Source organism: Lepisma saccharinum, chromosome 1, assembly GCF_977018435.1.
Source record: "Lepisma saccharinum chromosome 1, izLepSacc3.1, whole genome shotgun sequence".
Taxonomy (NCBI): domain Eukaryota; kingdom Metazoa; phylum Arthropoda; class Insecta; order Zygentoma; family Lepismatidae; genus Lepisma; species Lepisma saccharinum.
The window spans coordinates 51,208,030-51,220,974 of record NC_139229.1 but is presented as its reverse complement, the minus strand read 5'-3'; the positions used below and the strand labels follow the sequence as shown (position 1 = coordinate 51,220,974).

Sequence of the window (12,945 nt, the reverse complement as noted above, 5' to 3'; positions counted from 1 at the left end):
TGTTGAAAGAGTTGCACGCTCTCCACACCGGAGAGGTAGAAAGAATTGAAGTTATCTCTATTTGTATAATTTTTTTGTTTTTCAATAATGAGAAAAAAGTCAGATAAGGTTTTAGAATTGGACAAGAGGGCAGACTTTTTTTTATTCAATATTTTCTTCCAATGAAAAATTAGCTTTTAGGGGGGAATGAAATATTAGCTTCTTTCACTTTTTGCCATTTACAGCCAACCTATTTCAGTTGTAGTCCTAGTTTTGTGCTTAGAAGTTCCTAATGTTATGTTTTGCAACTGGCTAAATGATCTTGCATATATTGCAGCCAAGAAATATATTTTGCCCATTGCTTCCAATTTTCTAATTTGATATTTCCTTGTGTACACGTGTGGATGTCAAATTTAAATGTCGCAGCCTTGCAATCACTAAAAGAGGAAAAGGCTGGACATCCAGTCTGTTTTCCCAGTAGACTGAACAAGATAATTAAATCAAATAATTTTTCATCAAAATTGTTTGTATGGTAATTAAGGCCATTGTAAATATGACTATCCACCACCATCATTGCCTCGTTGCTTTTTTTCTGGTATCGTTACTACATACAATATTGTTTCTTTTTTTTTTTTAATGTTGTGATGAAACTATTAATAACAGCACAATAAATAACCTTCGGATTAACCCACAGAGGTGGATTCATATAAAATATCAATACACATCATTGTTTATCTTCACAGTCTCAATAAAGTAATAAGAAAAAGTGTTTTAAAAATTACAAGAAAGTAACATTTTTAAATTTATTACTTATAATTATAGCTTTGATATGAATGCCAAAAGGATTATGCAGATAATCACACATCAAACTTGCTAACAAAAGTGCTCAACCAGATACTTTATAGTTATAATCCATGAAGCACATTGCAAACTATTTCTTGCTTTGTCCAACACATGACACTGTGCCCTGTACATCATTCCATTCTTTGTCCTTTATTTTAGGAACATCATTCGCATTTTCCACTGATCTGGAAAAAATGGAAAGGTTAGGTAATATCAAATATGGTTGCTGTTTCTTGCACAGTGGGTTGGTAGAATATGGATTTTTCACAAACCTGTAAATCCTAATTTGATGTAATATGTATTTCTAATTGAAAACAAATACAGTGGAACCTCGATTTAAGATTTTCAGGGAAACAAGTTGAAAGAACTTAAAATGCGAGAAAATGTAAAATCTAGGATTATTTTATAGCATTTTGCTCTATTGGGACCATGAACATTGAATGCATAATGCGGGAAAATGTAAAACCGTGGTTCCACTGTACTTAAACATATGGTGTTTCTTAGAACTGGAATCATTGCTTTCATTCAAAAACTACATGGTAAATTAAATCAATCTAAAACACTACAGAATGAGCTGGAATTTTTTTTTTTGAAAATGCCTGAAACACCTGGAATTTGTTTGGGCAAAAAAGGGGGAGGGGCTGTGGTTTATGCATTCAGTAGAATTAATAACTGTATAAATACAGAGAAACTAGTACTCACTTATCTGCGAAACTGTTTTTTCTTCGTTCTATCAATTTCAGTGGCCACTGCCACCATCCTCATTGGAACAGAAAAAACAGTTCCGCGGATAAGTGAGTACTAGTTTCTCCGTATTTATATACTACCACATCTCTCTCTTCCCAATTATGAATAATAACTGTATGTTTTCTGTTGTAGGTGTGTCAAGACAAAGAAGGTCTCTCGGAGCAAGATAGTCTAGAGGTTGTTGTTCATCCTGCACCAGAGATGAAGTATAATATAGAATTCAGCATGAAGATTAACAGAAGCTATGAACAATTTCACCATAGTGCATCTGATAAAAGGAAGTTCTTTGAAAAGATCAAGGAACTCTTTGGTGATTTTAACACGAGCAATATTGTATTGAATCATATCAGCCAAGGTTCCGTCATTGTATCCTGGTTCAATCGATCGCTCCCTCAGGACAGATGTGCCGAGGAGGAAATTGTCCAGTTGAGGAAAGTACTGATTAACGATGACGAAACTATCAACAAGCGTGTACACGAAGTGTTCATGCCAGACTTTCCTGTCCTGCATGTTGAAATTATACCAATTTCATTATGCCAGGGAGGATTAACCCCTGTTCATGTGCCAGAATCACCTCCATTAGGTGAAGAAACCGAACCCGCAAGTACGGCTGGTGAAAATTTCATCACTTTCATAGTCCCGGCTGTTATTATAGCAGTAATGCTGTTGCTTGCTGGAATCATAGCTTGCATTCTCTATCGCAAAAGACGTAAAGGTAAGATGCACATGGATGAGAATAAGACTTTCATAAATAAAGGTATACCAGTAATTTTCCAAGATGAATTTGAGGAGAATAATGACACTGCAAAAAGCCCTGTTATCCTTAAGGATGAGAAACCACCCCTTCCTCCTCCGGAATATCACCGAAGTTCAGGATCGCCATCTCCAACGGCCCCTTCCGTAGATCATCGTGATCCTCGGAATGTTCCACCAGAAGAAATTGAGGATCCGGCATCATCCCCTCCTTACCAGCCACCTCCGCCATTCACGACTAATCGAGATTCCAACCGTCAAAATCGTCCCAAGCCTACTCCAGCATATCGGAAGCCACCTCCATATGTACCCCCGTAAGACTGCTAACATTGACATTTCACTTGGTGCCTTGAACGTACCACCATTGTCTGACGCCAAAGTAAGGGATTCCTACATGATTTGTAATATTCTTGCATCCCAGTAATGGATATAGCGACTGTACAGAAGATATCTACATCTGACCAATTATTTTGTTCATATAGTGCTAGTAAATTGAGTTTTAATAATTAATTTAAATTATTAAACACTGCCAAAATTTATACAACTTCACTTCATTTATTTAAAGTAAAAAAGAGTTGGTATGGCAGCTGTCAACTTAAAGAGAATCGAGCTTTATTATTGCCAATTAAATGTGCTGTGTTTAGAATATATTTTTTATTTTATAACAGTGACAGTTGTAAGTTCAATGGTTGCTTATTTTTATAGACTCTGTTGCATGTTAATTTTTTGTAACATATTCAGTTTTGCAACCTTTCTTCTTAACAGTAGTAATTAATATTTTTATTATTAAAGTGGTAATCATATGCCAATTTATTTGTACTGAATAATTTAATTTTGTTGTTAGTGGTAAGTTACCAACCTGTGTACTTCAAAGGGCTTTTTAATATAAAAAAAATAATGTACTTCTTTGTGCGTGTGTAGTATATATGAAGGATGAGTGTCAGATCCCCTAACTCCCCTCTCCCTCTCTTTGAAAGGGGGGAAAACAAACACTTAAATGTTTCTTATATCGTATAGAAAAATAAATGTTTTTACTTGTGTGTCAGTACGTGTCTCCATAGGAAACAAAGGCAAGCTGTTACTGCGTGGTAGCAAATGGAACATTTTTCTGCCCATCTACCCAGGATTGAGAACAAAGTTTTCTTGTGAAAAGTGACAGTGATTTTTCCCTCCTTGTAACCGAAGATAGAAGTGATTGTGCGAAACGAGACTGAAGACTTATCAACTTAATGGTGTTACATTGCCCCCGTACCTGTATGAGCACTTGTGTTTTGAATGAACCTCTTTGTGCATTGTATCCAGAAGTAGGTACTTGATAAGAACACATTCGCAGGAAAGTCTCAAGTGCATCATGTGTAACTTTATATGTACTTGTTAACAAAGACAGCAGAATACATCCATTTTTTGTATTTCATTTTTATGTCTTGATAATAATGATGGGCAATGAACCATCTGTCACAGTGTAGAACTAATTACTGTAAAACTTAAGAAAATGAAAAATAAATAGGAAAACAGCTTTGGAGATGACATGTGCCTTTAATTTGTGCAAAAAGGGTTGTAATTTTGTTCCTAATGATAATTGTAGTTCAGTTTCGTTTCTGGTAATGGAAATCCTGTTTGTGATAGATTACTGTATTCTTATGATGCCCATCAAATGACAAAATCTTTGCTCAAGGTGTGTTAATGAAGAAGAACTAAAAACTGAGTTATGATAAAGATGGATTTGCATGAATATATATATATATATATATATATATATATATATATATATATAATATAATATAATATAATACATTCATTTGTGTGTTGCATGGCTTGGACATGGCCCGTATAATACCTGGAACCATACTGCTTGTTTGGGAAATCAAGTTGCATATAGATTGATTTCAATTAAAATATTTCAGTATTACAAGTAAACTAATTACGTACCTTTGTCACAGAAGATGGAAATGTTTTATTTGTACTGCTACACATTTTTTCATGTCTTGTGAGAATGTTTTCTTAAAAATCGCCTCCTCACACTTTTGCACAAGTTTGTTTTCATCCAAGAATCATAATCATATGTAAAAATTATTTGTTCTAAATTGTACTTATGTTGTGGCATTATAAGTACATTTATCAGTTTAGCACCTATTGCTGTAGCAAACTACACAAAAGAGAACACAAATCCCTGTTCAACATAGCAGATCAGCTCATATGAAAGCAAATACAGACCACAGCAGGTAGGCAGAGGAGTGCCCATTTTGAAGGCAGCGGATCTGTTCTCTGTAAGGGAGAATTCACACCTAAGGGACAAGCGACACTAGAGTTTCACAGCAAAGAGACAAGCTCCATGCCACATGCAGCAAGCAACACTTGTTTCATGCTCAGTTCGCATGATGATAAGGCTGTTGATGGGTATCTGTGGTATTTCCTGAGTATGTCAATGCCACTGGAGACCCTCCACCCCCTGATAGCCTTGCTGCCTCGGTTCAGTACTGCTTATTTGGGTTTCCCTTTATTCGCAGCTCCCCCTCATATCTGAGGGAGGTTTCACTATCCACCACCTGTGACCCATTCAGTATGTTTAATTTGCATTGCAGATTAATTGGTATCTAAATACTATCTGTTTGTCTAGTGTGAAAAGAATTATTTCATATAATTTCTGTTCAAAATTTAATTTTGTGCATTGTAATGCAGTTTGAAGAAAAGAATTGTAACTGTATTGGTATCAGAAAGTGAACTGATATAAAATGTATTGATACTAATAACTAAGTTCTTTGAAGAACATCAATGGTTCATTCACCTCCATAATTAATGTATGCATTAAGTGTTTTGCCACCTTTGAAAAGGTGCTACGAGGGCATGCTGAAAAGTAATGCCTTCTATTTTTTTAAATTGGAAAACTGTTTAATTAATTTGAAATGCAGGTAACTTTCTAGAACTTTATTTTCCATATCTACATAATTACTTTTCCACATAATCACCCTGGGGACCAACACAAGTCTGCCAACAACAGACGAGTTTCTTAATGCCATCACTGTAGAATTATTGATCTTGACGATGCAGCCACAGCTTCACTTCTGTTTGCACTGCATCATCAGAATCAAAGTGAACTCCTTTGAAGTGTTCCTTAAGCTTTGGAAACGGATGAAAATCTCACGGAGCCAGATCAATAACGCTGAAGCAACTGTAGGCCAGTCTCTTCTATTTCATGTCAGGAGTGATCTTCTGAAGCACCCACCATGCACCAAGTTTTCGGTATCCCAGATCTGTGATTATCGCCTGCACACACTCCTGTGATATGCCACATTTGAAGATGATTTCTGCCTGTGTTTTGCGATGTTTCTCTCTAATGAGTTCGACACAATTCTGTTGACCTTCATCAGTTGCAGTACGTGGCCTTCCACTCTGTTCTTTGTCACACATTGAGAGTTCCTCTGCTGGGATTTTCACTACAAACACGAACAGCCCAACATCGTACAGTACTGATGTCCACTCATTCATCCCCATAAAAAGCCTTCATTCTCCAATGAATGTCATTTGGGGGTACATTTTTTGTGGTTAGAAATTCTATCACCGCACGCTGCTTCAGGCACACCGACATAGTATGGTTACATGCTGCCATTTACCTTACTACAGTTCAGTGGCCCCTGGTGATAAAAGTTTGGAACGTGCAATGGAGAAGTGGGAAAGTCTGATGAACAATGCATGGTAGCTCAAAATAAGATAGGCTTTTTGGATCTTTCGATATATAGAGAAGGAAAGAAAATAATAACCGGGGTTTTTCATAAAACTTGATTGGGGGAATTGTACATCAATAATGAATCTGCCCACGCCAAAAGAACCAAGAATAATGTGTTCCTAAACTTCTTTGTGCAACAACGAGGGAGAATTGAAAAAAGAGGTGGAATGGATAATGAGAGTGGGGAGAAGAAATGAGTATAAAGAGTTAGATTTAAGAAGGAACCTAAGTAGGGCAAGAAAAACATGCAAAAAAGAGTTAGATGGCAATGGTGAGAAGAGTGACATGAAAGGAGGAGAGAGAGAAGGGGGAAAAATGAATTTTAGGTATATAGGAATCCCATATTTCCAAGGGATTTCTGAGAAAGTAGAGAAACTAGTAAGAGGAGATGGAATAAAATGTGGAATGAAAGCTCCGAGGACTTTGGAAAAACACTTTACAGGATACAAGAAAGATGGAAAAGAGGGGGGGGGGAGGAAGGGGGTTATGGTATAAAATGTGAATGTAATAAAGAATACATCGGCCAAACGGTGAGAAGTATGGACATAAGGTGGGGAGAGCATGACAAAGCTATAAGGGAGGGAGTTCCTATTACAGAGCTCTCGGAGCATATCATTGAGGAAGGACATGAAATTAGAAAATGGGAGGTAATTCGGGAAGAAAGTAAACTAAATTGGAGGAACATATATGAGGCTTCCTATATTTGCAAAGGCAGGGAAAATAAATTAAACAGGGATGAAGGAAACTTCGATGAAATGAGGATAGGGATGTTTAAGAAATGGGAGAAGCGGGAGTATAAGAAGATAGGTTTCCTCATCACCCCAGAGATATTACGCGAGGCTAAAAAAAAACACTACTTCAAGCTCGATATGACGTAAGCAGGTAGGGGAAATGTAGGGGAAGTAAGCGAGGAGAAAGCGGCACGCGGTCGCGTTTTAGAATTTTATCTTTTTAAGTAGGAAGGGTTCTTTTAGCCTGAGATGGTTTTATACCCTGTTTTTAACAACAACGAAAGCCTTGGAAGTTGTAGGGTTTTAGTATGGATTCCAATTTTTCTACATTAATCTCCAAACCTGTATCCTTGTTCCTGGAATTTTGGGAGAAAAGTATTGACGTGACTATGGTGTAATTTGGATAGACTATGTAACTTACGAACCTGGAGAAGGGAACAGTTGTTCTCAAAATGTCATTCATTGGAAAACCAGATATTTACGAATTGTAAGTACAAAAAGTTTTTGTATTTTAGAATGCTTTTTGAATTGAAATCAGTGAGTAATTCGCACAACAACTAATTATGGATCAAAATCCTAAATTTGTTTACACCGTAACAAAAAAATTGCAGGCATTGCTTTTCGGCATGTCCTCGTGTGTGTGTGTCTATATATATATATACAGGGTGTCATTTTAATGGTGCCCACGGACCACGGAAACGTATAGAGGACATCAAAACAAACCACTTTTCTTAGTAACGTTTTTCTCGGAGCATCGTTTCGGCGCTACAGTCGTTCAAAAAAAGCCTGTTTTGCCGCCTGAATGCTGGCAACCACATACAACATTTGATTGCATTTGTGACGTCATTTCCCGTCTTGAAGCGATGCGTTCCAGGGTTGCCAGGAATATACACATTTTGTGAAAAATGACATAGCTTAAATCAGCCACATTATGTACCGTAGAACAAAATGAGAAAACACGTTCTGTAACCTAACAGGAAGTAAACAAATGATCCGAAAAATGGTAGAAAGAAAATATAATTCAAGTGGAAGTGGTCATATCAAATTTTGTCTCAGCTTACATGTCAAATATTTGCAAATCTAGTTACCAAGTTGGCATCTACAATTTAGTCTATTCACTTCGTCCTTCTGATACTAGTTGTCTGTGACACACTGAACAGATGACAAAATAGAAATGAAAGAACTCAGAATTCCAAAAGTAAGCAACACATAATATAATGTATATTCAGGGCATTATGAGGCAAGCGGCAAGAATGGTTGAAAATACAGGGATATAAGTAATAGTAATACAAGCTCTCCGACGATTGTGCTTATCTATGCACCGGATACACATGTAATAGTTTGCAGCTGTGAACAGGGCAGTATATTCGCTACTGATTCATCATTAGATTGTTACTATGGTTGTACGTGTTTTAGCAGTAATGTAACAACGTGAACCTCGGACACTTCCGTTATCAGCACAAAAGTACCACAAGGCATCTGGACACAATCCTGTAGATATCAATCTTGCAACGAGATTTGCAAATATTTGACATGTAGATGGGCGTAAACAGCCACACGTAAGTTGTAAGTCCAATAAAATTTATTGTTGTTGATATTTGACATGTACGCTGAGACAAAATCCGATATTGACACTTCATTTTGAATCAGTTCTTTACAATTTCTCATATCCTTGGTTCACTTCTGCCTTCCACTAAGATGACTGCTGATCTTCTGGCTGGTAGGCTATGATGTTCGGTCTACTGAAGGCGTTTCTCGCTTCGTTTTACAGCTAATAATGTGGTTGGTAGTTTGTCATTTTTAAGATAATTTGTGAGTTCCTTGCAACCCTACCGTGCGCTGTTTCGCCGCGGGAAATGACGTCACAGATACGATCAAATGTTGTGTTGGGTTGCCAGCATCCAGGCGGCAAAACGGTATTTTTTGGACGGCTATAGCGTCGAATCGACGCACCAACGAGAAAAATGTTACGGAGAAAAGTTGTTTGTTTTGATGTCCTCTATACGAATCTGTGGTCCGTGGGCGCCATTAAAATGACACCCTGTATAATGGATAAAAGCAAGGAGGGCCAAAAGGGCTAAGTAAAAATCAAATAAGGTAAAAGGAAACACTCACCGGACAGTAGAAAAATTCAAAATTTTCGCTAATTTATAGCATCATCGGTGTGAGAAGAAACAGAAGATGGAACCGGATATATATATATATATATATATATATATATATATATATATATATATATATATATATATATATATATATATATATATATATATATATATATATATATATATATATATATATATATATATATATATATATATATATATATATATATATATATATATATATATATATATATATATATATATATATTTTTTTTACACACACACACACACACAGGGTGTCGGAAAACTCTTTCAACAACACTTGGGTGCTGGTAGATATTATAAAAACAAGTAACTTTTCCCTATAAAGTTTACCTCGAAAGCGCTTAGTTTCTGCGCTATAAGTGCTTAAAATCTATCCTGTACATATGCAACCCAACACAGCAAACGCTTTCTCTGACATAACTACCAGGGGCGCATGGCAGGGTTGCCACTAGCGTTCCTGGTTAAGAGAGACCACTTGAAAACAACAACTTGGGAGTCTTGCGTGAGCAAAATCTACAACATTAATGATGCGAGATTGTAGGAACCATTGACAGTATTTATAAACTGACCAAGACAAATAATGGGCAGACTGAAATTAAAGATTACTCATTCTAAAATATCTCCATAATTGATTGATTGATTTGGTTTATTTTAATTCGCTTTTCTGCCACCTTTGGCTAATCGCGAAGATGAGGATGATATGATGAAATAACAAATGACACCAATGTCTAGGCCAGGATTTAAACCCGAGACACTGTAGCGAGCTGTGCTAACCACATCACGACAGAGGGTTTCGTGTATCATGCAATATCAACAATTGCAAGGGACACGTGATATAGGGGAAATCCACGAACGAACAAATGTAAGCATGATGTGCTTGCTGCCTCGTTTCGAACATGCAGAATGTAATGTTATTACAGTTTATTTGGAAATTATTCCTATCTGTGCTAGTGTTCGTGCTAATCTTGTTCGTCTCGTAAGGAAATAATTGCAAGGCTCTTTTAATTTAATGATTGATTGATTGATTTGCTTTATTTTACTTCGCTCTTTATGCCACTTTTGGTTAATTTGCGATGGGAATAAGTGATGATATGATGAAATTGATGAATGGACCCTCACAAACATCCATGCCCAAGCCAGGATTCGAACCCAAGACCCCTGGCATCGTAGTGCGATGTTCTAACCCACCGGGGCCGGCTTTTATTTTAGACATGAATAAATTCACACATTAAAACTAGTCCTTATTAAAAACCAAAGCCAAGAAATGCATACTTATATCAAGCACTGAACTGTAAAGGCCACTCTTATTGCACAATGACAAAAAACAATTTTGAAACAGCAAAAGTCTATTGAGCCGCCTTCATGATCGAGTACGTTTAGTGATCGACACATGATCTCTCTATCGAAGGTTCCTGATAAGAGCTCCGCCCAGGAGAAATATGTCACTGGATCATTCGTCTTCGTAGTTCCGATTTTTCTGAAAAGGGAGAAGGTACTGCACCAATACACCTATTGGTGCATTGAGCTTAACGTAAAAAGAACACTGTAGGATAACAATTTATAAAGTCTGTTAGTTCTCTGCTCTTAACGAATTATTTTGACTCTTGGAACAATAGTAGCGTTTGAAAAATCAAGAACGAATATATTGACAAGAAAAGTTCATTTCTGCAGTAAAGGCATGTTTTGCTGCGAATGTGATTGCAACCACGATGGTAGTCATTGGGTAATGCACTAGCAGCCAGTAGTTTTTGTTTGAATGTCAAATGTTCGAAACGAGGCAGCAAGCACATCATGCTTACAATTGTTCGTTCCTGGATTTCCCCTATCTCACGTGTCCCTTCCAATTGTTGATATTGCATGATACACGAAACCCTCCGTCGTGATGTGGTTAGCACAGCTCGCTACGGTGCCAGGTGTCTCGGTTTTAAATCCTGGCCTAGACATTGGTGTCATTTGTTATTTCATCATATCATCCTCATCTTCGCGATTAGCCAAAGGTGGCAGAAAAGCGAATTAAAATAAACCAAATCAATCAATCAATTATGGAGATATTTTAGAATGAGTAATCTTTAATTTCAGTCTGCCCATTATTTGTCTTGGTCAGTTTATAAATACTGTCAATGGTTCTTACAACCTCGTAAGTATCATTAATGTTTTGGATTTTGCTCAGGCAAGATTCCCAAGTTGTTGTTTTCAAGTGGTCTCTCTTAACCAGAAACGCTAGTGGCAACTTTGCCACGCGCCCCTGGTAGTTATGTCAGAGCAAGTGTTTGCTGTGTTGGGTTGCATACGTACAGGATAGATTTTAAGCACTTATATCGCCGAAACTAAGCGCTTTCGAGGTAAACTTTATAGGGAAACGTTACTTGTTTTTATGATATCTACCAGCACCCAAGCATTGTTGAAAGAGTTTTGCGACACCCTGTATATATATGTATGTCAGTGGCGTGGCGTGACTTTTTCAAAAGTGTTACCGGCCATCACACGTTATCATCTCCACCCTACCGCTCTCCCCCCCAAAAAAAAAACATGCCTTTGATCTGGATTTTTTTTTTCAATACGCTCAATGATTATTTAGCCACAATCACTCCTAGAAAGAACTACCACTCATGAGAGAGTTACCGCGAAAATCCAGTGAATAGTAGTTGAGCCTTGTCAACCATCTCTGTTTCTTTGCAAAGAGGTGGAAAGGGGAAGATGAACCACACATTCGGGTCAGTTTGACGTTTCTGCGTTGAGCAGACGACAGAATTCCCCTCCTCCAGCGGTGGGAGCAAGTCCAGATGTACATACTACTGTTGCCAACTTAGTTTTTGGAGCAAGGTTTGTCCAAATCACGAATCGTATCAAGTACTTATCTTTTCGTCTATTACTAAACGGTCTCGGTTGTACTTAAATCCAGCTTTGGCTTTGCAGTCTAGCTCTTGTTGCTTCAGAGTAATAAATTAGTATCCCCGTTTTAGGCGGGATTTAGCTCTTTTCTGGAAATCCAATGTGACAACACTTGCTGATCCGGTAGGCCGCAGCGGCAACAGGGCCCCTAAACAGGCATATGAATAACCCCCTAGCACACTTGCCTCCAAGTCTTTCCCCGCTGTTTCCTTGCATTGGCGGGCGCCCTTTCCTCTTGTTGCCTCTTGAGGGTAGCAGAACGGCCTGTCTCTTCGCTTTTGACAGCTGCAGAAAAAAATGTCCTCTGCAATATACACTCAACTGCAACGCTGTCAGTTAACTTATTTAACAATGTTGTTATTTTATTGAGAAAAAAAACTTGTTAATTTCTTTACATTTTGCTGTTACCTGCGGTAACACCGGTTACATGCACGCCACGCCTCTGATGTATGTTTAAACATTTTCTTTGTAAAACCATGTCACATTACTTATATATTTTATTTAAAAAAGAGTAAGTAAGTGTCTGTCTGAGCGTTGCCCAAAGTTACAATATAATTAATTGGTAAAATTTGGTAATATTACCGATACTCAGATCTGCATGTGTATGCCAAAACCGTAGAGCACTGATTAACATGTCCCATCTCTAATAATAAGGAAGATGGTCTTCATCTTCCTTGCACCAATCTTACAACCACCTTTCGGGGCTAATCTCCTTGATTACAAGGCGACGATATTATTACTGCTCCATCGGGGAGACCAGCAGTTACCATGTTAAATCATGGGAGCACCCCCCCCCCCCCCCCCCATGCTAACTGCATGGCTCATCCAAACATCCCCCAGATAACATTTTTCACTTTAAGCACTACCCTGAAAATCTCTATAGTCCTTGATTTTGAAGTCCTGCTTTTTTTTGTTTCTTTTTGACAACTTGAACATGACAGAACATCAATGTGCTTAGTTTGTTTGAGTTTGGTTTGAAGGACACTTTATACACAGAAAGGCTACTTGGGACTGAACCTGCAGTATCAAGTAGGATCCGAACCACTATGTGCCTCCACCAGATATCAAAACCTAAATCCCTTGATAATAAGTCGACGATGTTACCACTACGCTATTCGACCATCCA

The 12,945-nt window shown here is 37.6% G+C and overlaps 1 protein-coding gene across 2 annotated transcripts in view; it reads left to right on the top strand.

The window, feature by feature from the left end:
* The window catches only part of Dg (Dystroglycan), a 370,061-nt gene extending 366,218 nt beyond the window's left edge, over positions 1-3,843 (top strand). For both annotated transcript variants that reach the window (XM_083131677.1, XM_083131685.1), the window contains one exon: positions 1,702-3,843. In XM_083131677.1, the coding sequence (XP_082987803.1) occupies positions 1,702-2,640 (939 nt within the window). In that variant the 3' untranslated portion in view covers positions 2,641-3,843. The remainder of the gene's footprint in view (positions 1-1,701) is intronic.
* Positions 3,844-12,945: the final 9,102 nt, after the last annotated feature.